We start from the raw sequence: 26417 nt of genomic DNA on the forward strand, positions 1-26417 counted from the left end.
ACGTGGAAATAGTAACGATTCGATGAATAAAACCATTTAGAATCGTTTTGTATCAGTTTCGTTTGCTGGTTTACATGTATAAGCTTACCTATGACTAGCCATTTTTGAGTTGAACATGATATTTCTTAATGAGAGATTTTAATGATATTTCTTAATGAGAGACACTTATCAATGGACACCTTTAATCATCCTCTAATCACTTAGATTACTATTAGAGAGAGAATTCACCCTTTTTATTTACCTTAATTTTTTTCGTCCAACCAGAAATTCATTGATGAGTTAAAACTGTATTTGGCAATGAAAGAAAAAACGGTTCAACATATTTTCGGCAAAAAACATAATTTTTTATTCAATTTTTAATGTATCAATACAAAACTAATTTTTCTTGTGGACATAATGGAAATAATTGTATCATCGACACTAAACAATAAGGAACCATTAGATTTTAAGGTGTATATCCAAGGTAATTGGCTCCAGTAGACCATATACAATAGATTAGCTACATAGATCATATACAAATTAAATAAAAGGGGTTGGTGCATCAAACTCATTGAAAGTGACCATATATAATCTCGAAGGCGCCAATATTTCCATGCTACGATGTTGTCTGTCTGAACAGACGTCTCTTCTATTCTGCAATTGTAGTATATAATTCAAAGTAGTCGGGACGAACAAACCATTTGAACAGTTTAGTTTGTACCATTCATGTCGCTTCATCAGCAATATTCATTTTTTTCAATATTTTTTTTTTCAATCCACATTAAGAGTGCATTAAAGAATTGACAAAAGAAAAATAAATTACAATAGTAGATGAAAAGGAGAGAAAAATTTCGATCAATTTATGTGATATGCACAATATCATATTCAGAACAATGATTCGAGTCGAGATTTTTTGTCGATTGTGTGACATCGAAGGTTGAAGTGTGTGCACAATTCGAAGGTATTAGATCACCTTCGTCCAATGTTAAGGACAATCTGCTACTGAATGTGCCAATGCTTTCAAATGTTAACACAATCGTTCATACTCATTAATTTGGTATTTTAAATATATATTCGTGATGAGGTGAAATAGTCAACCGGCAGATGGTTGTGGAAATAAAAGATTACAGACAATCCGATAGAATAACGATGAAGAACTCGGAAACATTAAGATATTGCATAACCGAGCTATCTTGCATATGCAACAGTTTAGCTGGCATTAATCACGATGAATCAAATTTGTCCGTTGCAAAGAACCATTGAAGTGCAACCGATGATTATTAACATCAAAATTTCTGTGCTGGAAGAGGTGTAAAAATCAAATTACATTTGATTGAGTACAAAACGTTTTTGAATTGAAATTTTATCTTTACAACGTTGATATTTGTATCTATTAGAATAAAATGGTGAGGAACTGCATTTAACAGGCAATTGAAAATGTAAATTTCAAAAGAAATGAATAAACATCTTTTTTATAAATAAAGAAAGTATTTTTGGTTGGAAAATTTAATTTTTCTTTTCGCTCTCTCACACGGCCCATAAATTCAATCAGTCAATGTTATTATCAAAAAGGTGAATGTTTGTGAATTCCAAAAATTGTGCTAAAAAAATGTTGTAAAAATTGGAATTTCGAACGTCTTACTTGCGCATCGACAAATGCATTTATACTGATATTTATTAAAAAAATGTGGTTGTGTCGTTATTGGAAAATTACGAACTAATTCAAATTGAATGCAATATAAAAATGAATCACATTCAAAATGTATTTTATGTATTGTTAAATTGGTGCAAATCATTCGTTGCGTTATTTAATTCCGCTCAATTTAAAAAATGAAACCACCATGGTTGTTTTCGATTTTTTTTTTTTCAATTTTTTTTGCTGATTTGAAATTTAATCTTTGTGTGTGTGTGTGTGTGTTTACGAAAATATGTAATAAAAGAAGAAAAATGTTGTATCAAAAAAGCAAATGATCGGTATCAAAATGAAAAGTCCAGTGGATGGTGACGTGTGAGAGTGGAACAATGTAAAGTGACTAATGTTAAGGCATATTTAGAGTCTAAAATGGTGTATTAGGATATCGTGTCGATACTTTATTTGTATTATTTTGTTTCTTGTTTTTTTTTTTTAAATTCCAATGTAATATTTTCGCCTATTTCATTCCTATGGATTAAGCAGGTTGTTTGTTTTTTTCCTCATATATTATAAATATGTGTGTTTGTAATTATTTTGAAAATGGATCGGGAACACATTGGAAGAGATGTTGTTGTTTTATTGGCAGTTTTGTTGTGTTCGTAAAAACGGTCAACGTTGAAAATGACCGATTACAAACTATTGATCCCGATTTGTATCGATTTCGATTTATTCGTTTCGTCTTCAAAACACCTGTATTTCGCATACATGCACATTTTTGAGCAATATTTGAATTATATAATTTACTAGAAACACAATTTATATCAAATTTAATCTATATTGAGTAGATAATAACGTCGATCAATCGAATATTAACACTAGCAAATACAATGACGTTGATTGGTTTATCTAAGTTTCGGATGCTATTCAAATGTCTTTTAGTGAAATTATTTCGAGAAAAAAACTGTTTATATTCGTGCTATGATCTACAATATATTTTGCAATCTGGATATTCATGTATATGTCTTGTTTTTTGTCCCTTTTTTATAACCAATTTTTGACTGCAATTTTTCTATTCTGGGATTTTTATTTTTCCGTTCAATTGAAGTGCGTCTTGGAACAAACAAATTGCGACCGTTTTTCTTTATGTTTTCGTTAATTTTTTTTTAAAAATCGATGTAATATGGACACGTATAAAAAATCGTTTGAACAATTCGTGTTGAGTTTTAGTTGATTATTAATTAGACATCGTCTCATAGATTTCCATTTATTAATTTTGATTCTACTAAACGCTGGATATTTTAATGGAAATTTTTGTTTTTTTGTTGTTGTTGTTGTTGGTGGTGTGTCAAATGTGATCGAATGCTTTGATGAATGATGAATTTATGAATGCTGTAAATGGGTGTATGTCTTTGTGTGCAACTTTTTTATTTTGTTTTATTTTATTTTATTCAAATGTTTAAATGAACAATATTCGTTTGATTTGTTTTTGCATTGAATGAAAAGTATACAATATATGCATATTTAATTATGTTATACATTTAAACATTTTGTTTTTCTTCATCATCGAATTGATTTTATTCTTTAATTATTTTAATCGGATTTGATGATCTAAACGAACATATTTTTGTTTGCCTTTATAATTTCAATTGTGTGTATTTTGTTTATTTATTTATTTATTTTTTCATTTGAAAAATGTACAATCATTATATTTCGAATATGTTGCAATATATAGATTACTAACAGCAAAATTTTATTTTCAATTTTTTCCACAAATATCTCATATAATTTTTTGTTGTATGTTATTTTATTTTTTATTTTTTCGCAAAACTATCTCTTGTGTACTAGAACTTGTGTTAGTTACTGTCGCACGTTTTTCTTTTTTTTCTAAAATCAAAAACAAAACACAAACATTAAATTAATGAGCAGCGCATTTTCGCTTCGTTCGATTATCTCATCGTTAGGAAAATTGTCTGTGTTTTGATGTATGTGTGTGTGTTTTTATGCCATGCACAAAATAAAATAAAATTAATGAATGAATGAAGCAAATGTTTTGTTGTTTTTACTTTAATTACTATAAAAATAATGTAAATTTACGTGCTATTTTAGCGCTTTTCTATGTTTATTCTTAACCATTAAACGAAATTCTAATGACTTTGTAATCGGCTTAATTTTGGCACAGCGCCCACAATACGAACACTGCGTCCAGTCATATTTGCTGTTCCCGGATTGGTTGATAAACATTTCACATTCGTGCACACCGAATCAGAAAATTCAGGCGGCGGTGCCAATACAATATCCTGTGACGGTGATTCATCGTTGTTATTCTTATTGCATGTCGACGTTGCGTTTATACGATTTCCGATAATATTACGAGAATTCTGTGTGCAAAGAGACGAAAAAATTGATGGAAATGAAATTAAAAACGAAATACGCTAAAAGAAAAAGCGAATAAAAAACAATATGCCATATTTTTATGTTCATTTTTTTATATAAACGAAGAACCATATGCGGTGCAATATAAGGAATACGATTTCTATGCACATTTTGACACTTTTTCCACTATGGATCTCAAGAGAAACCAAAGAAAGAACGAAAACGATTTTTTTCATCTTAATACTGCGTTTGTCGTATGGTTTTCTTTTTTTTTGCCCTCTCTAAATTTCAAGCAGGTTTTCCGTTAAGTTTTTGTTTTATTCATTCTTTCTCCGACTTTCTTAATAAATAATTTTTGCGCATTGAAATCCGTGAACGTATACAGATTGCAAATTTTATGATGTTTTATTCTATTCTGCTTTTACTTGTTGTGTCTTCGCATGAGAGCATACTGCAGTTCAGTGCAACATTTTTTTTTATTGCCCATTTACAAAATACACTCTACAAATTGGCACACGCTGGTTCAAAATACACACAAAAAAAAACACGCTCAAACCATAAAATTTATGACAATTGATTTTTTATTGCGTTTTGCATGTAAAACAAAATGCGTTTTTATTGCTTTCGATTCATTTATAATAATAATAATTTACCTTCATGTTATTTTTGTGGCATTCATTTTGCTGATGATCGGGATCGTCGCTGTCGCCTTCAATGGGCGGTGGTAGCTGTGCAAGTGAAACGGCTGCACTTCTCGTGCTATATAGATTTCGATTCATGGCAATTGTTGCGGCCTGTTTGCGCGTCAACGATATCTGTCTTTGGAATCCTTTAGCTGGAAGATCATCGAAATCATCAAAGTCATCGTTGTTGGCATTTTTCGCGATGTCTGTCGTCGTTGCCGCCGCCGCCGCCGCTGCTGCTGCTGCTGCTGCCGCCGATATTTTCTTTGTGACATTGCTCAGCGGTGGTAAATTTATCGATTTCTTATTAATAGATTCTACAATTTTAACGCTTGTATTATTTGCTAATGGATTTGTGACTGGATTTTTATTTGTCACGCTCGTTTTCAAAATGCCATGTTTATTTTCCGTGCTCATCATTGGATTTGTGCTAATAATCATATTTAAATTGCTTGGCGTTTTCGCTATGGTTTTGACAACATTCGATGCGGTAATCTCTTGATCAGATGATACGCCCGACGATGAATTATCGCATTCATCATGATTTGCCGACAATGTGTCTTTTGAGAGTATTTTCGAGTCGTTTTTGCCATTCGCATTTTGCTGATTTAACAATTCATTTGGATATGATTTTGATGATTTCAATTTGACACGCATCTTTTGAATCTCATCCACTGAAAATGAATGCGGAATTGAACTGCCCGATCCGGAGCTACTGCCACTGTAAATGTCATAACACAAAATAAGGTAGAAGAAAATGTAAAATAGTGAATAAGGTGTTTAAATACTCAACACAAAAAAATAAATAAATAAATCGTTCAACGAAAAAAAATCGTAAAGTTTAAAGTAATTTCCATTCTTGATGGATTTTTAAGTACCTTGCATTGCTATTGCCACTGGTCTCGGCCGGTATAGCGATTCGTTCGTTCATTTTTGTATTGAGTGCCACTAGAACAGAGTTTTCGTCTTCGCCATCCGATTCGCTCAGACTATAATCCGGATCTGGGATTTGCGGCATTATCAACTGTGGTAACGATGCTCGCTGATGCACTGGATGCGGCAATGTGCCAGCTCGAATCGGTTGCGCATATTGATTTGCTGACGGTCGTTGTTGTACCTGATTCGTCGCCTATTCATTTCCAAAGTGAACATAATTCATGTTTAATTTTTTATTTTTCAAATTTTACAAAAAAAAAAAAATACCCTCTATTTAAGAAAGTGACAATTGAATGTAAAAAAGCCTTTATAATGGTCATAAAGTTATTAGAACACTTCACAATTGGAAGCAACTGCATTAAAATTATGGCGACATTTTTGTCCGAATGCAGAAAACCGTGTGACTCAATTGCAGCCTTTTAAACTGTATTCAACAAACTTTTCCATTTGTAAGTTAATGTCAGTTTTTCTTTTCTCTACTTTGTTTCCATCCTTTCGCGAATTGAGGTCACAGCAATCGGCATTGCAATATGTGTGTGTGTGTATTTTTTTATACATATATAAATAGTGCACTTACCACAGTCTGGCAATTTGTTTCGTTTGTTGGTGCAGCGGTGTTTTCGGTGCTATTTCGATAGGCGACATTTCGCAGTGTTTGTGGGCATGCATATAGTTTGGCATTTGTGGCGGGTTTAAAACTAGAACGTATCTCACTGCCAAATACATCGGCTGTGTTGCTATTAATGGCTTTTGCTTGTAATTGCTTTTGCAATTGTACGGTGCTCTCATATTCGGAACCGCGTGACACATCAACTTTAACAACTTGACCGATTGGCGGCGGTGGAGGTGGATGATTTGGTGGTGGTAAATTCAAGCGTTGCATCGACGAATGCAATGAATACATATCGTCTTGCGATCGATGGCCTTTGAAGCCATTTGCCTGTGCAAATATCGATGCATTCGATTGACTTATACCGGTCACCAAATCTGGTGTACTATGGAAACGTTTCAAATCGGTTTCAATGCATGGTGTTGCGCACGGTTTTCCAATTTTTAGCGTTCCCATTTTATTCTTTTTGCGTTTCATTTCGGCAACGCTTGCATAAACAATTGGTCCTTTTTGCGGTGATGATGGCGGTGTATCGTTGTTCGATTGGAAACGTGAACTGCACATCATCGTTGAGTAACGATTCTCACCAATTTCACCTGAAAAAGAAAAATCAATGCAATCCACATTAAAATTTATCATAGCATTACGAAATTGGGTCAATGATGCAAAGTGCACGCTTTTGAGATTTTACCTGTTTGTCGTTGAAACAATTCGACTAATTCGGCGGCCGTAATGCGACTTGATGTTGGCCGTGATTTAATGCTGGCCGTTCGTAGTTGTACCGGTGTACCAGGACCTTGGGTTGGTGTCGAAGCCGATGACAGCGACTGTTGATGCACAGATTCAACCGAACTGGATTTAACTGCCGTTGGCAAGTCGTCATCATCTATTTTTTTTTTTTGGAGGAAAACAAAACATAAAACATAACATTTTATCATCAATTTATGTTTCTATCTAATTGAAATGAACTGAAAATGTTGCACTAAATCATTCGTTTGCAAACATTCACATTGATCTTCGGTGAATAAAATAAAATATGCAAAATAATTACCTCCTTCCAAGCCAGCGACCATCGATTTGGCACGTGCTCGACCGACACTAAGTGTAGTTTTTGGATCACGTCGTGGTGGCATTGGTGCTGGTAATTTGCCGCCAAGTGTCATCTTTCTTGGCAGTGTTGCACATTGTCTTGCATTCATTGCCGAAGAATACTGTTGTTGATGCTATTGTACGACATAATGAGACATAATTAATATTTACTCATACACACTATGTTGCTCATTAATTGAAACATAATACAGCAAGTGTTTGTTCTTTATTGCTTTTTTACTTAACAAAATAAATCAAATTAGTTGTGCTCTTAATTGATGCGATGCATTCAGTTTAAGTGGTCAATTTGTTTAAGTGTTCTATTAAAATGAATTGAATCAATTATTATGAACGTACCTGTTGCTGTTGTTGGAAATTGTTGGGAAAAATTTGTGAGACAACGGTCATTGTAACAAGCGAACCAGACGATCGAATCAAATCAACAACATGCTCATGTGATGCGCATCGCACATCTTCACCATTTATCTGGAAAAGAATAAGTTCAATTTCATTCGATTTTATTGCATTTTTTAAAATGATTTTGTGACATTTTTCGTCGATTCACTCACAGCAAGCAAAAAATCGCCAGGAGACAATCCAGCCATATCAGCAACACCACCCGGATCAACATCATCCAAATATTGTAGACCGGGACATCGGTCAGTCGGTTTAAGTTGCATCAATGGCGATGCCGCTTTAGCACCACGTAATACAAAACCGAATCCTCTTTTGGCACGATGAAGAACAACGGTTCTTGGATCCATTATTCCACTACAAATCAAAGCAATAATTATTGATTAAATCAATGCCATGATAAAATCATAGAAAAAAAACACAACAACACAGAAATCAAAATTTAAAATCAAAAGTTATCAAACGCTACAAAGAAAGATATACTGAATCTAACAGAAACAGGTAGTTGTGACATTTCAATCGATACTGTTTACTTCGAATTAACTGTCAAACGACATTATAAATCGAATGTGTTGAAGTGTCAAACAAAAATTGCAAATGCGATTAAGGTTAAGTTGTGCTCACATTTTCTTTTGACGAGGTGCAGTTGCACTGCTATACGGTTGCCCATTGCCAATAAATTCATCTGGTATGGGTTGTTCTACGGAATCCAATCCAATGATCGTGTTTCTTTGATAGATGCTCTGTTGTTGATTTGGTGACTGTTGTTGTTGTTGTTGCTGTTGCTGCTGCGGTGGTGGCTGCTGCCATTACAATTACAAATAATTTACATGAATGGTCAAAACAAAAGAAGAAAATTGTTTGCCTTACACAAAAACTCTCCATGTGATTTTGTTGTTGTTGTGGTGGTTGCTGTTGTTGTTTTTGGAAGGTGTTTTTCTGTTCTGTCGATACATTTGTGATATTTTTCTGTCGAATATTAACCTCTTGAACGACTTCGGTTGGAAAGAAACCGGATCGATTTGTGCCACGTACATATCCTTCCAATAGACCACAATCGGTTGATCCAAGCACTTCGATCACTTCACCTGTCTGAATCGATAAATGACCAATTGTCGAACTGGAATACGGTTCGATGCAAACAACTGTTGTACTCGGATGGCCTATTGAACAAACAGCGCTATCTGAATTGGTCCCAACACCAGATGAATCGCTTATAATATCGCTTGTGTCTCCAATACTCTTATCTGTACGATGTTTTAATTGATTCGAAACAATTGAATGAGAAATAAGACAGAAAGAAAAGGATAAATATTTAAATTGGTCATCGATTTCATTGTGTATTTATCACATTATTACAAGGATTCAATATTTATCCAATCAATTTCACGTTGAATACCATAACTATTTAACCATGTTGACCGTGTGTCTTTCCATTGTCCATTTTGGCTGAAACGTGTGTAAACGCAATGGCATAGAGAATGTACAGTTCAAATATTACATAATACAAATGATGATTTCAACGAAAATGAACTGTGCCCAGGAAGTGAATATTGCATGAAAGTTATAAAAAACGGCAATGAATTTCTTTTCTCTTTCATTTTCCCAACGCAATTTCCATTTTTTTTTAGTCCAATATTGATTGTGTTATTTATATCACCGAATGGAATCACGTTACCGAACATTCTTCTCAATAATAAAGTATAAAATTCGGTAAATCCACACTGTAGTGTAATATAAACAAATATTTTCACGATTTTTTTTTTTTATTTTTGTTTGTTGCTTTCGTTTTGGAAAGAGAATTAATGGAATAGAATCAAATAAATGCGTGAATCATTTCAATCAGTTGTTTTGAATATATCCCAAAACACACATAAAAGGAATGGAATGTGAACCGTAAAAAGAAATATTCATTCGCAATGCCATAAATTATATCCGATACAAAGCAAAATGCCATATATTCACACAGCAAATAAGAAGCCGTTCATATTTCAACCGCTTCTTATTGCCATATTTTCTTCTATTACTTTTTTTTGCTTTCTTTTTTTGTTCTTCAATTCAATTAATCTAATTAATTTGGTGTTACATAATGAAATTGCCGCTTTACTCGAGAGAGAGAGAGAGAGAGAGAGAGAGAAGAGAAAAAAAGAACAACTGGTAGCGCTTATTCTGAATATTTTGTTTGCTAACATACCAATTTGTACGCTTTGCAAAATCATATGAAAGCATTGGGTTTGTACCATTTGCCATTAGGGCGGAAACAAGTAATGAAAATTAAAACAAATAACCATTTCACTGCCCGATGTTCGAGCGAGATAATGAAAAATGCATAATACAAATGAAAACGACCTTTAATTGTTATTTCTTTAAATGAGTGAATCGGTATTTGGAACGAAAGAGCGACATGGGCAGGGCTGTGACTAGACAGAGAGACCGAGAAATACTATTTTTAAATGGGATAAATCATTCAAGATTTCTTCAATGAAATTAGGGAAATGTTTCTCTTTTTTCGATGTTCTGGTTATCGGTTATGTTCTTTCCGTGCATAATCCAAATTTTTCAAAATGATATTTCATTGATTCAAATTATGTATATATATCGTTTCAGTGTTTAAAATACCAAAGACCTGAATAGTTTGCAATGACGGTTTGAACTTAAGCGAAAATAGTAAACGTGTAATGAGAACACGGTCTATTTCAAAAGTACAAAAAAAACTGCAGTCTTTTTTGAAAAGTAAATTCAACGATCCAAATAAAAACTGACACAATCATTTTTCACAAGTTAGTATTTTTCCAAATCGAAAACAAACAACGAAAGAATATCCTTCACTGCCATTTGCGTCACATAGATAAATTATACATTTCAGCCAAACGGTACGAGGTAAACATTTGGTCGCACCCGTTCGTCATATAACACAAACACATCTATTCCATTAGTGCCGATTCTCAAGTACTCTGACTGCTTTTTTTTAAATTTACATTCTCATGAATACATACAAAATTTATGTAAAATTCAAGTGTAGTACATACGATTTTTGATTTCCTTATAAAATGGACGTTACTTTTCGTAAATTAAAATATTTCTCATACATTTGTTTAATATAAATACAATTTTGAACTAAATATTATTGAAAAAAAAAAAGAATCTGGAGGAACAGAGACCGTTTATGTCGTTGTTTCATTCTGTGTGTTATTTCTTTGTTAAAGTTGATTTATGGACTTTTCCAATCGATTTGACCCACTCAAGTTTGACAACATGTTGTAGTTGTGTTTCAAATCATAAACCTACTTATTTCGACAACTTTCAATCAAGAAATGGAAACCATTAAACAATGCTGTGAATCCAGCAAATCAAGTCACATAAAAACGGACGACGATAGTCATTGTGTACAAAGTATTCTAATAAAATATGAAATTCACATGAAAAATACATTCAACCCTTTCGTTACTTATATTTTTTACCATTGCAAATAGTTTTTTCTTGTTCAAACATTTTTTTTTTGCGAAGAGTACCTGCCACACAGCATACGACTCATCATAAACTGTTTTGAATAAATATGCATACAATTCAGTTCATGTTTATGAGCTCAGTATCTTTTTGCATCTTAGTAGTGAACACAGAGATACATCAAACAGTGGCTTTTGTGGATATGTTCACGAAAAAATGTTCAATAACAAAAAAAAAACACCGAATTCTTTTGAGAATGTTCAACAATGCAAGTTGATCTTTTTGGATTCAAGGTCCATTCCATGCAAATCTTCCTTTTATAATAAAATTGACGGGATACAGGTATCAAGAGAACAATAAAAAAAAATTCGGTTGAAAAAAGGTCATGAAAATATTCGATTGTTTCGTAGTGTTGATATTTTTGCTTTATTTTTTTTCTCGCAAAATTAATAATGATAATTATGTTGTTTTTTCTTCTTTTGCAGCAATAGAAAAAGAAACACATATTTTTTTTGTGTGTGTTATTCTTTTCAAAGTAAAACATGTTTGAATAATTGTTGAATCGGGACAGTCCCTCTATGTTAATTACGGTATTTGAACTTCATACAGATGAGTTATGTGTCTCAAAATCATTTACCTGGGACATGCGTCCCATTGCCGCAAATGCGTTTGACGCACTTAAGACGCATCTCACTCCTTACTCTTTAATGAAACATTAGCACATGAATAATGTTCAGAAAAAAAATGAATGTTTAGTCGTGAATTATTTGCCAACTGGATAACATCATAGATTTAAGCAAAAGAAAAAAGTCCAAGTGAACGTATATTTGTCTGATAAAAATCGATTAGAATTGTTTCAAATGCACCAAAATGAAGTCAATCGTATTAAAATATATCCGATTAATTTTGTTTGTGTTACTAATTGGTAATATCAAAAGTGACAGCATATTATTAAACGGCCCATTCGATGGATTAATAAATAGAGCCGGTTGCATGGCAGAATGCATGCACACAAATTCTACCGTGATTCTATTGGATTGCAATGAAAAGTGTAACATCGCCAATGAAAGAGTTCCATTGAAATACATCCAAAGCAATGCATCGATTCGGTTGATATGTCGAGAAGTTAATTTGCTAATGGTTGCCATTGAAGACAAGAGTGATTTGACCAGCACTAATGATGACACGAAGTTGATATATTTAATAAACGTTTACAAAAATAGTGAAGTTCCAATTGCTTACATCTCAACGTCGTCAATTGTTAAAATCGACAATTTAGACAGAAACACCGAGTACAGAGTAATAGCAAGCATTTTCGATGGACACTCTCAATATCAAAACGTATCGCAAACTGAATCATTTAAAACATTAAATAACGATGACTACGTTCCGGATACACTATCAAACGATTCGATCAAATTAAATTATGATATTCATAATGATTCGGGTGAATTGATGACAACCATCAAATGGGAACCGTCCGAAGATCGTATTTGTAATTACTACATACATTTGTATGAAACTCGTGATGACAACGATATGACACCATATAATGTTCAAAAGGTAAAGCCATTTCAATTGTACGATTTGACACGGGACGGTCTTAAATTCGAAACGGAATACTCATTGGAAATTCATGGTTCAAATGCTCAATATCCATCGATCAAAGGTGAACGTTGTACGTATGAATTTACAACGCCAACTTGTTGGCAATTCCATGGTTTCAATTTGGAAAAATGTCGACCACCACCAGTGACCAATATTGCGACCAGCTATGACATTATTGATGCCGATTCCTATCAAATAACAATCACATGGGACATGCCCGAAAATCCGCCCGAATTTTATCATGTCACATTGAATTCATTTTCGAATAAAGGAAACAGCATTTCGCAAAATGTGTCCGGCACATCGAATACGGCCTACTTTGCTGAGGTGCATATGATCGATGTCAAGTATGATGTGCTAATCGTTGCATTTTCAAAAGGCGGTAAAACAACAAACGATATCATTGAATTCGCTTTAAAAGCGGACAATTTTGATCCCGGTAAACATATACTCAAAAAATTATTTTATGCTTTACTATCATTTTTTATGCTAATCGTTGTATTGAGTGCATATATTTATTTTCAAAATCGACGCGATCTTCTAAAATACAAACATGAACATTTACATATGGATGTGGATGCACATTTACGCCAGATTATCGGTTCGTATAAAAATGATGAAATCGAAATTGATCCAAACGCAGTCGATTTGTACGAAGTGATTGGCGAAGGAGCGTTTGGCATCGTCCGAAAAGGTCTTTTGAAATCAACAAATAAAACGATTGCGGTAAAAATGTTAAAAGAAAATGCTGGCATTGATGATATCAAAGGTTTTTTAAGTGAAATCAATCTTATGAAATCGGTTGGCCATCATGACAATATCGTTGGAATTGTTGGCCATTCAACGGTTGACTACAATCAAATGATGTTACTCACCGAATATTGTTGTGAAGGAAATTTATTAGATTATCTTCGAAAATTTCGCGGAGCATTCAATTTACCAGATGCATTTCATTCAAGTTCACCCATCGATTTTGTACAAAATCCAACATACGATTTAATACCATCGTGCGATGACAATCCATGTGTCGATTCAAGAATGTGCGACGAACTTAATGAAACGATTAAATCAGCCGATCAAAGTATATTGAATGAAGAATTTTCTAGTCTTACAACTAGAGATCTATTGATATTTGCCAAACAAATTTCAACTGCCATGGAATATTTGGTGAACAAAAAAATTGTTCATCGTGATTTGGCCGCACGTAATGTTCTCGTTTGTAGTGATAAAACGGTTAAAATTTCCGATTTTGGTTTGAGTCGAGACATTTATGTTGATAATATTTACATGAAATCGGGTGCCGGTCGATTGCCAATGAAATGGCTTGCATTGGAATCGATCACCGATCAAATGTACACCAGCCAAAGTGACGTTTGGTCATATGGAATTCTTTTGTATGAAATTATTACCCTAGGATGTACACCGTATCCAGCAATTCCAGCCGCTATTTTGGTTGATCATTTGAGTAAAGGTTATCGTATGTCTAGGCCACATAATTGCAGTTGTGAATTCTATCAATTAATGATAGATTGTTGGCATCGTCATCCATGCGATCGACCAACGTTTCATGAAATTGGCAACCAAATTGATTGGTTTATAAAAGAATTCGATACAGATGGTGTACTTTTCATGGATAAATTAGAATCTTTTCGTAAGTGAAAATAAAATAAATACAATCATAAATGGAGTTATAAGTCTAGATTTTTTTACATAAACACCTTGTATGTTGACCATTTTATGAATAGATAAATATATTTTTTTTAATATTTAATAAATTTTAACCGAATATTGTTCTATTTATCGAAGACATTCTTTTTTGAGGAATTCTAACGAAATAAAGTTATTTTACAATTATATCTTGAGTTTTTCTACTGTGCGTTTTCGCAGAATTGGTTTTTGAAATGTCTTTAGTAGCATTTTATTGTATGTGATTTATTCACATTAATTAAAAGTGGTAAGTATATTCAAACTTACATATCAGCAGAAAAAGTAGCTCTAACTGCTATAAAATGTATCTCAAATAGTTCGACTTTATGTCGATAAAACAGGGCTGGCCCATAATTCCAAGTACCACAATGTACTACGTTTGACAGTTTACAGCCAAATAAATCTGTAGTAACAGCCTCTTTTGCAATGTTTTCCTGATTTAAGGACACAAATTGGAAAAATTGTTTGATGAATCTTATATGTTTCAATCATCAAATTGCTCAGCGAAATATGCCCAGCTATCGCAGATGTAATGAGCATTCATATCGCAGTGACTGTGCTATTATACTATGGTCGCTACTAGATGGTGTTGCATGTATAAAATGAGATTTAAACTCTGTTCATGGGTTGGCCCAAAAGAATATTTTTTCCTTCTAAGTCGAACTGGTCCAACCCTATTTTATTGACGCAACAAACAATTATCCGATGAAATTAACATTCATTCGAATGTGAAACGAATGAACGCACTTCATTGACAATCTCACGATAAAAAAGGCTACATTTTACTTCTTTTTTGTGTATTCTACACACAGTCACTAAAAATCTGTCAGTTAATTGATTTTTAAATTCAAAGTAGCATCATTAATGAACTAATTACATAAATAGGAGACTATTTCATTTTAATTTTATTGAAATAGCAAAAATGCGCACTTATTTACTTTATACACAACAAAAATTTAAAAAAATCAAAGATGTTCGAGGTTGTAACTTGAACTTTTATTTTAATGATATCCAATCTTTTCATTCTCGCTGCGGTGTACTTTACACTTGAATTTTACCAAATTAGTTGCGACTTTTCGCAAGTATTCGAGAGAATCGTTGAAAATAAATGTGTTTTTAAAAAAGGAACTAAAATCAACGTTAAAAATCTAGTCAGAGTACTTGAAACGCTCATAAATCAGTTTCACGGCTAAACATAAATCAGTCTCACGTTTAGTTTTGTTTTCAACCGTTTGTTTTTTATTCTCTGTCGGTCGAAAATAAAAGAAATATTTACATAACACAAAAACATTCTAACATATATATATATTTCTTCAATAACATTCCAAATGTAAATCGAAGAAGAAAAATAATAATAAACAGGAACGTTTTGAGAAGAAGAGCTAAACGAGATCAATATATATGAAATATTAATAACAAATGCAACAATAACATTTCATATTCGGCTATGATTCTTTCTCATTGGCAACAAAGAATTTTTAAAAAAAAAAAAAAGAAGAACACTACACTATAACAAATTAACGGACATGCAAATGCGTTTTTTTAATCAAAATTCGGAATGTTTAATCGAATCTCAAAATGCATTCCAGTTGATGAGTTCATTCTCTAATATCGATTTCTCTATAAACCGTATATAATTTGAAGAAGAAATGCAAACTAAAGAAGAAGAAGAGCAGAATGATAAATAACAAATGGATGAAATCTAATGAATTGTATAGTATATGCGTTTGAGAGATGATACGACCTGAGTTTTGCTTCCTTTTGTTCGATTTTTTAATAATTTGTTGCGGCATTTCGGAAACATTAGTTGTTTTCATTTTTCGTTTTTATTTTCAACATTAAATAAATCTGCTTAAAACTGAACGGGATACATATCTGTATGTCTGCATGTTAGTTACAGTGCATTTGTTTTGTATCAAAAGAAAACGTGAAATAAAAAAAACATTACGACAGGAGATGAACGAAGAAGGAATTAATTCATGTACTATTTATCGCGTGTTTATGCTATGAGTGAAATCAGGTAATCAATATGGCCGAATATGTTAATACGGTCAAATCGCTTAAACGGTTGACTTGTTAAGACTAAAAATGATGCCTTTTCATCCAAACGAGGATTAAACGATTTTCGATGGGGATTAAAAAACTGTGTGAGAGTGTATGCATGTTTTTTGTTTCATCTTTTTTTTGAGTGTGTATTTAAATTTGTTATATGTGTTAGTTGTTCCGTTGTCATCGCCGATGGCAAACGTTCGTGTTTACCTGTTACAATACTGATGTCATCCTCATGGCTACGATTGCTTGTTGAACCTTCAGATAGGCTGGAGCTTGCTGAGCTGAATGGATGCTCGGATGGGCATGGCGACGGTGGACCACCCGATCGTAATGTCGCTGCCCATCCAATACCCGATCGACGACGCGGATTGTATCTAGGTGGACCTCGGAATGGTACTAATTGATGATGATATAAATGTGAACGAGAAGGGGATGAAAATAAATAAATAAGATAAACACATATAAAAAGAAATTAAAAGCCAAAAGATACAAACAAACAAAAAAAAAACATTTTAAATGATTATGTGATTTAAATAAAGCACCTTCAAACCGAAACGATAATAAACGGGAAAAAATGTGTTCAATTCGTTATGTTATACAGAAAACCAAAATAAACGCACAAAAAACAAATAGTTAACATAAAAAAAATTAATCATCCGATCTCACCAAATGAATAAATAAATAGTGCGATAGCGGGACGAGCAACTGAAAGTTTATTTACTTCTTGTTCAATGTGCTTGAATGTGTTTCATGTTCAAAGTGTTTTTCATTTATTTTGTACATTTTTTGTCTATTTCACTGGTAAATATTCGCACATTACGTTGTTCAAGTGCCACCTTTCCAATGAAGGAAAATTCTTCTAAATAAAAACCACAGATTCAATGAATAAATGTTCCCTTGTTTTGAATTACGTGAAAAGAACGGTGTTTTTGATACATATAAATTAAATGTGATGAATGACGACACAAAACAAAAGTGCATGGACATGGATGATTGTATCCCATTTGTGAACATTTAGCATCAACATTATTTATATTTTGTGTTTCGACGTCTATAGATTCGGTTGTCAACTGTTTCATCTTCTCAAAATGACCATTGAATGGGGATTTCACACTATAAAAATGCACTCGCTTCGTATACTTGTTCTTCGTAAGACTCATGGTGCAAAACAGATTCATCCACGTGTGGAGTTTACGAAATGCGGCTGATATTTGATACGATTTTAATTGATTTAAAAATCAAAATCTGCAGATTTTAGACGTGTCTAAGTTTATGTCAAAATGTTCTAAAAATGGAAATTTCTTTTTACAATTAATTGTCAAAGGTGAAGCGCAAATGTGATGATAAATGGGTGAAAAATGTGATGATTTAACTATAAAAAAATGACTAAAATGCAAATGATTGAAATCATTTTTTAATTGTTTTGATATGTGATTCATCACTAGGTTCAATGAATATGCAACAAAAAAAGAAGATATTTTTCTGAAATGAAGAGAATTTAAAGAAAAAAACAGAAGCTCTACCATCTATATGCATGAATTGGATAGAGCGCTTCAGATTTGATTTATGCAATATATGTTCCATTCAAAACAACAACAACAACAGTCAAAATAACAGATTTGGTGGGCATATTTTCCAAACAAAAATATATCTAGCAAAATACGAAAAAAATAAAAATGAAATGTTGGTGTGCATTTAGTGTGATCAAGAAAGAATTGAGAGTAAACAAAACAGAATTATAAAAAAAGGCAAATAACATTGGAAAAAGGTAGTAGTCGAAGAAGCGATCACTGAACAAATGTGCTCTAATTTTCAAAAGGCATTCGGTATGGGATTTGTATAGACTCTAATCACATTCGATTAAGTGCATTTCTCACACAAAATTAGAGATCTAGAGAGATGTACAAAAACACTTTTCTTTCATTAACGGATGTGTTACTTAATCGAGAGCAATTTTGATTCGACTTGCATAACAATAGCGAGACACTATGTGTAGTTGTCAATCAACAGCGAACAAATAACAAAACAAAATAATAATGATAATAATACTTTGTGTGTGCGTCTCTCGGCACGACGATCTTTTGTATTGGCCCCATTGAAAACTCTCTTAAATATGGATTCTAGCGATTCGATTCGGTTTTACAGGGTGGTATTTTCATGCAATCATTTTAAATCGAATGAATCTTTATATTGAAAAACGATCTATTCACTAGGAAAGTAGCTAAAACAAAAATGATGAAGAACATAAAATGACATTCATTTCGAAATAAGAAAAATTTTCATTCTCGGTTCGGAATAAACGGTCAAACAGCGACAGCATTTAACAGATGCATAAAAAAATGCGCGCTAACTTGATAAATAGTAAATGGTTTTTGAATTCGCTGACATTTTTGTGAAATTATATGTCGTAAACACCTTTTTATGTCGTCAAAAGTCGTTGACAATAATTTCCGTCAGCATTTTTCCATTTTGTGTGCGTGTCATTCAATTTGCAATGGAATGAAAATTGTGCATAGTTAAAATGCTTATTTGCTGTGTGTGATAAATTCAAAGCTGTATCAGTCATCGAAAATTCTTAAGTTTGAGCAATGTGAATAGTTGCAAAGCATCTGTAATGGGACTAGAGTGTGCCGAGCGGCACAAATTACAAAGGAAGAGACAGAGATGGAGGTAGCGCACGAAAAAAAAGATAATAAATGAGTCTCCTGCTGCTTTCGGCTTGGTTTCTCTGAATTTCACCATTTATTGTAGATAATCCGTTTGAGCGATTTAAAATTGCGAATAAAATTCCAATTACCGCTTGAGTCAGGTTCAGTGACACTGCAGCGCTTTTGCACAAAGTCACTTTGTTAATTTCGTTAAAAAATCTCGCCTGTTTCGCTTCTTTTTTCCCATTAATATTTGGTGGTGGAGGCGAAGGCAACGGTCTCATGAACATCCTGTTAATTCAGAAAACGGAAGAGATGTTTCATCGATCGATCAACCGAAACTGCATGTGGCTGTTATTGAAATGGGAAATTTTGCTCATGAATCGAATGCATCGAAAAGGATAAAGAAAATCGTTCACAAGTCTTGTATGAAATTGAAGAATTTCAATATCGCTGCATGAATTCAATCATTTTAACTTACGAAAATGGTTCAGTTTTCTCGCTGACAAATCGAAAAAAATGAAACGAACGAAAAACAACAAAACCACATATATTTTTAACATCAACCAAATTTGTTATTCGTAATCCGAGCATACAAAACGGATTCTTAATGTTCATTCACATCGTTTCAAATGATTGTTCGTTATAATAAACGATTCATCGAAATACAACCGCAAAGAAATGCGGACTCGTTGACAACTACACACATCTACAAAAGCTAAAATGAATGTACTTCTCAAGTATTCTTTTATTTACAAGATTTAACAAAATCAAGAGTTTATACTGTACACTGTACACGGTTCACGGGAATACGGAATAGAACAAAAGATAAGTACGAAGAACAAGAACCAAAAAATATATATAGATAAAATAATAAAACGTGAATATGGAACAACAACAATAACAACAACAATTGAACGATGATTTCTTCGGGATCGTTTACCATTCTCGCTGTATTTTGTGTGCAAAGAGTGAAAGAGCGTAGAATGAACGGCGCACAGAACTATGCCAGAAATGTTTTTTTTTTGTCAAGAGAAGAGAGGAACGTTGGAAAAATGTGCATTTCTTTTATTAGATAAAATTTACAAATACACACAAAAATAAATTGCAACGGTATCACATAACGTATGTTTTCTCTTTGTTTCTTTGCTACTTTTCTCGATGGAAATCGAGCCAAAGAATGATAGAGAAAAGAGATACCAAGACCAAAAATAGCGAATCGAAGTTTGTAAGTACAAACAACATTTGAATTTATTGTCAGGCGTCAATCTGACATAACTAAAAGTGGGCCGATTCACAAGGCCTGCATATCGTCGATATTTATTTTCAATACAAACACATACATGTATAAAAAAAAGTCACATTTCACCAAAATGCATCACATCATTGCACATTCGAAGATCAAAATGAATTGGCCAATTTACCATTTTGACGAGGAACGACCATAAAATTCATCAATGTGACGACTGACCTTTTTTGGCATGATGATTTTCTGCCATTTATTTGAATTGAGTTTGTGGCCAAAACCAAAAATGTGTGTTTGTTTCGAAAATTAAATTCGAATCGTTGAAGTAATATCAATTTTAAAACTTTGTCAGAAGTGAAACATCAACTTAAATAGAAATCCAGGCATAACATGATTTGTAAATAAATTTTATTTACAAAATAACATTCAAGGATTGTTGATTCGTAAAGTGAATGTATTTCAGCAGACAATTTAATTAAAATACAATAAAACATAGAAGTGGCTGCTTTCATTTTCCATGAAAATTTAAATTGAATAATACGCACATAGAGAAGAATTTTAAACAACTTGTAAGAAATAAAAAGCTCTCTGTTCAATGGTTGAATGCTATTTATATTGCACCACTACAACTTGTACAAAAACCTACAACTGAGAACATTGTGAGAACAAGTATTGCAAAGTAAAAGAAACAATACGAAAGCCTGTACAAAATTCTCAATAAATCGAAATGAAAGAGAAACTTAAGATGGAATCTCTCGTATTTTTGTATTGCAGCAAGTCGATCAAAAATTGCACTCAACATCATCTCGTCTTTTCACTGATGAATGAACAAAAATGATGACACACTAACAATAATATTACATCGATTATTTCGCGTGGGTCGTATGATGATATCTTTTTTTTTGGATTTAAATTCTCACAAATAAACGTTTATTATAATCATTCATATAAAATAGCCATAAACAAGCTGTTAAATTAACAAAAAAAAGAGAGAAAGAAACAAAAATAACGAAAACATTCAAGAACGATGTTTCACAAACAAATACTTACCGATATCCTCGGGTTTGTAGTTCTGGATCATTTCTGCTAATTCTAAATTGCCAGCTATGACTGCGACCTGTGTGTCCATTTCAAAATGATTCATTAACATAAAACATATAAATAGATGTGATGGTGTGCAAAATGTAAATGTTTGAACATTTGTGTAAATAAACAAAAAAAAGCTTCGAGAAAAGTATAAATCGTTTGTCATGTGGAAAAGTTCGGTTTTTCTTGAATTCATTTTTGCGAAAGATAGAAAGCAAAACAGAGGCAACACTAAACTAAAGCGATTTCAACAAAAAAAAAATATGCAGTTAAATTAAAATAAATATCAAAAACGGTCTATTTTCGGAATTTTCCGCAATTTGTCTTTGCATACATTAAATGCCATCAATAGACCGTTTTTGACATTGTACCTTTTCGCAAAGCCCTTTTCGCAAATAAAACCAACGCAAATTTTCTTTTGAAGAGATTGTGAAAAAAATAAATAAGCATTTTTTAAGTTAGAAAATAGTGTATACCTGATAAGGTGTTTGATTGGCGTAATTGAGTGCTGCACGATCGGCACCACGAAATAGTAACATTCTAGCGCAAGCTTCTTGGTTGTTAACGGCACAAACATGCAGTGAAGTGTTACCGGAAGCATTACGACCATCCATATCAGCACCGTAGAACAGCAAGTGTTCCAAGTGATGAACTAGACCATGTCGACAAGCCTGTGAATGCAGTTTTTTTTTATATTGAGATGTTCGTTTCGACTTTCATTTAATCGTTTGATATTTCTTTGAGTGTGTATGTGTGTGTGTGTGTGTTTAAGGTAAAAAAACGTCCTTTGAATGTGCAAATTTTGAAAAAAAGACTAAAATATATCATATTTATTGAGCGGATGTGAAAAATGCATTCGGTGGCTGTTAGAAATGTTCCATTTATCAAATAGAGTGTTCTTGTTCATTTTTAAAAATTACATTAGTTTGCTGCTGTTGCGATTAAGTTCAATATCGATGCAACAGAGCGTTTCAGAGCTTATGACCTTTATCCATGTTTTTTTCGCTTAAATCTACAAAATCACTACAGATTCACCGTACTATCGAAAGTATTATTCAATATGTCATTAAGAGGATAAACCCAGCACCTGCGGCGGAAACATATTCAATTGAAAATTGCATATCGGATAATCCATGTAAATGAAAGTATTTCATCCTGATTTTGCATTAATAATTTAAAATTCAATAGTTTAAAACCCAACCCAAGTAAAAGATATAGAGATAGAGAGAAGGAAATCAAAAAAGTTTTTGCTACCCCAAACACAGTTTTACTTAATAATGGAAAATGAGGTGCTGCAAAAACAGCTGTATTTTTACAAACCTGATGCACTTCTTGCCAGCCCTGTGAGTCTTGTGTACCCAGCGTTGCGTGATCGTGCAACAAACTTTCACATATTTTTGCGTCCGTTTTCTTGATGACCGATAAATAAAGCGGCGTTAAACCGCGTGCATCGCGATAATTTGGCGACGCACCCAATTCCAATAACGTACTACAATAAAAAAAAACAACAACAATACAATAAATGAAAGATACGACACACCATTATTAATTATCATATAATCAACATCGTTGTCATGCGTTTCGCAAAATTATTATCATATTAGCAATGGTATTCATCATTGTTTTCAACTTACGTGACAGCTTCTAAGCAATCATTTTCGACGGCTTTGTGAAGTGCCGTTGCACCGTCCTTTGTTCGATAATCAAGCAATGCGCCGCCATTCACCAGTGCGATCAGCAATTTATTTGGTTTTTTTGCACATGTTGCAAGCGTCAATGGTGTATCGCCCGATTCGGTGCAATGAAAATTTGGATCCAAACCCTTTGCGCACATTTTTGCAATTTTTTCCACATGACCACCATTTATGCACTCAAGAAAACGACGTAAATTGGCTCTCGTATGCAATGACTTCAATTGTTTCTCATCAAGATTGAGCATTTTGTAAACACGACGCTTGTACTTTAACTGAAAAAATAAACATACAACATTTTATTCGAATTTTTCTTCACTTTTTATGAACCAAATCAAAGCGCTTACCTCCAAGTATCCAACGGGCCCATTAAATGGATAATCGCCGAGTCGTCGTTCTTCATCAAGAAATTTGCCCGCCTTACCGTTTGATGGCGGACAAAATAGACCATAATTAAAACTCTCCTTCAGTTCCTGTAAGACAAAACAAATTATGCTCAATTCAGATGTGACAGTGAATTATTTATTGTTTCGATTCGCCCATCATGCTCATATAAAAATGTGGTGAATAAAAAAAAGACTTCAACAATGATTAGATATCTTTCAAGTATATTCACATTATAAATTCATTCAAAGTCCTTAAAGTCAAACATCACACAATTTTTTTTTTGCACAATCTTCGGGTTGATTCATGGAATGTCATACAAAAATAACAGCAGCAGCAACATCAGACGCCTTTGCTGCCGCAACGGATAGAGAAATACCATAGCAATACATGAAAAAAAGAGTACAGAAAACAGTCTGGAAAAATGATCGAATGATTTCATGATTAAATGCAGGTTTGAAGTCGGTGGTTTGTTTTTCTCGTGGCTTATAAATGCGGGGGATTTTACTTTGTACATCTTATTTGCGCAATAAATATGCTATACATTTTATCTGAAATGGTTCATAAAACATGCTGACGGTGAAACGAAATGCGACGTTTCTCGATCAAGAACAAAAATAAATGGTATTCGGCCTGAATGAAGGATTAACGAGATGTATTATAAGTCACAGTCATTAGATAGCAATTTTTTTTTTCGTGTTTGGTGGGTTTAGCATGTATTTTACGCAATAACGAAAGTGGAAGATTGGGATTATTAAAAATAAAAAAAGAACAGATTGAAATACTGGTTTCATTACAATAGCATTTTAAACTGAAAATGGTGGATTATTTTGTTTGTTTGTTCTATGAGAATTTATCTTTAAATGTTTTATTAAATGGCAGAAAAATGTTGAAATTTCTCATTGAAAAGACTCTCTTGAGACACAACGAAAATCACTTGATATGTTCAAGTGATTGCTGATGGCCAACTGGTTTCCATTGAATTCAGATTTTCAGAAATTCATCAATATAACAGATTAAAGAGCTTGCATGCGACTCACTTCGTTGTCAAGTGTATATTCGTTTCAAATATATAAGTCTCTCTCTCTGTGTGTGTGTTCAAATGAAAAAATGAATAATTAAAAAAAAGAACCGAGTGTGTATAATTCTCATTTGAAACGGATTCACCTTAAAACTGGACAGGCCGAATTTCAAAATGAACAATTTTACATGAAGATTCGATGAAGACGAAGAAAACCGAACGAAGAAAAATCCAAAATGAAGTCACACTCTCAGCAAGTGTTCTTTTTGATTTGACGGTTCACCGAACCATGTCATTTTCAGGCAAATTCCATTGGAGTTAATAAGATTTGGCCGTGCTGTGTTTATGTGTATGTCAATCTTTTTCCGATGTGCAACTCTTTTGCACACATTTAACGGAACAGTGTCGTTTGATTTTAGCTCTTTGTTGGAAACAGGCCATGTACAAAATATTTCAAAGCATCAGTTCTGTGTATTTGGTTTGTGCATCCACTAAACCGCATAAATAAAAAATGCCAATCGAAGCGTAGAAATTGAGCAATGCATAACGGGAGATGATTATGTTGAATGTTGTCAACGTTCATTTGTTATTGCATCGTGGTCATGCGGTTTATTTTAAATGTAGATGCATGCAGGTTCATAGTGTATTTAGAAGTTATTCAACATCATGTATTGATTTGGGCTTTACATTCGTTTCAGTTTGCGTATGTACGCTCACACGCTCTGGTCAAAAACAATGAGACGCTTGACAATTTGTGCCAGCTGTATTCGTTATTTTTTCCCTATGTCTCATTGCATACACGCATTTCAATTGAACTCATTGCATATCGAGTAAAATTAACTATGTTCGACTCTGCGCTCTGTGTGCTCTGTTCTTCTTATGCGAACGAAATCCGTTAGCGGCCAATCAAAAAATGGGAAAATCTTTTTAAAATTGGCATTTTGAGGTTTTATCGCAATCTCCATTCTATTTTTCAGTGATCATGGTATTTTTTTTATAGACATCATTAGAATGACAACTCTTTTCTTAACGGTGAATGGAAGAACTAATAAATCGAATAATAACAATAATACAAAATCTAAAGGAATGTGATCCATTTAATTTGGTAAATGTATAGCAAGAATAATATTCATTTGCGTGCAAGCCATTCATGAGCAATGGCGAAGAAAACAAAAACCTCATTAGCGAATATTGAATAAGGTTGGCACGTTATCATAATCATCGGCTGAGATAATCGTAATGTAGATAAGCGTAAAATGCGTGTGACAAGAATTAAGCGCGTTGGGAATAGATTAAAGTTCGTTTTCGCCAATTTCATATACGTACACATTTAACGTTGTGTACGTCCCAAAAGACGCTGTTTTGGTGCGAAAACACGTTCTGCGAAATTAGCCGAACGGATTATGAATGGAGTGCAGAAATGAAATAAAATAAAAATAAAACTAAACAAAATACAAATACGGCTATATAACATCAGGCAAATGAATAATTTATATTGGGCCAATATACTTTACTCATGAACAAGAAGGCGAACAAAAAAGAGCACAAACAAATAAATAATTTGTATCAAAGCGTAATAAAACAACAACCACGACGGACAAAGGAACAAGAATAATAATCGCATGTAATTAGCCACATTAAGATGGGGCGTTTGCATGTAAATCCGTCTCGACCTTGATGCGCCATCATGTCAAAGTGTTCCAAATGCAATAAACACAACGCAAAATGTTACTGTTTTTATACAAATGCAACGGGTAAAGCATTTCAAATTGTAGCAGTCGGTGAGCAAAGTGTATTAATTAGTGTTTCT

General features: G+C 33.1%; 1 protein-coding gene across 6 annotated transcripts in view; it reads right to left on the reverse strand.

The window, feature by feature from the left end:
- Positions 1-741: 741 nt before the first annotated feature.
- Positions 742-26417, reverse strand: part of LOC116345430 (protein shank) — a 74564-nt gene continuing 48888 nt past the window's right edge. For 3 of the 6 annotated variants that reach the window (XM_031774793.1, XM_031774795.1, XM_031774792.1), the window contains 16 exons: positions 23550-23675; positions 23146-23477; positions 22832-23000; positions 21988-22182; positions 21476-21542; positions 16739-16927; positions 8588-8964; positions 8342-8520; positions 7873-8074; positions 7661-7789; positions 7266-7437; positions 6906-7100; positions 6182-6810; positions 5547-5797; positions 4639-5389; positions 742-3990 (listed from right to left, as the gene is read on the reverse strand). In XM_031774793.1, coding sequence (XP_031630653.1) covers positions 3757-3990; positions 4639-5389; positions 5547-5797; positions 6182-6810; positions 6906-7100; positions 7266-7437; positions 7661-7789; positions 7873-8074; positions 8342-8520; positions 8588-8964; positions 16739-16927; positions 21476-21542; positions 21988-22182; positions 22832-23000; positions 23146-23477; positions 23550-23675 — 4197 coding nt within the window. In that variant the 3' untranslated portion in view covers positions 742-3756. The remainder of the gene's footprint in view (positions 3991-4638; positions 5390-5546; positions 5798-6181; positions 6811-6905; positions 7101-7265; positions 7438-7660; positions 7790-7872; positions 8075-8341; positions 8521-8587; positions 8965-16738; positions 16928-21475; positions 21543-21987; positions 22183-22831; positions 23001-23145; positions 23478-23549; positions 23676-26417) is intronic. The other 3 variants (XM_031774797.1, XM_031774796.1, XM_031774794.1) reach the window with 2 other exon arrangements.

The sequence above is a fragment of the Contarinia nasturtii genome, unplaced genomic scaffold (genome assembly GCF_009176525.2).
Source record: "Contarinia nasturtii isolate CC-2019 unplaced genomic scaffold, AAFC_CNas_1.1 Cnas_scaffold_1240, whole genome shotgun sequence".
In the NCBI taxonomy this organism is placed as follows: Eukaryota; Metazoa; Arthropoda; class Insecta; order Diptera; family Cecidomyiidae; genus Contarinia; species Contarinia nasturtii.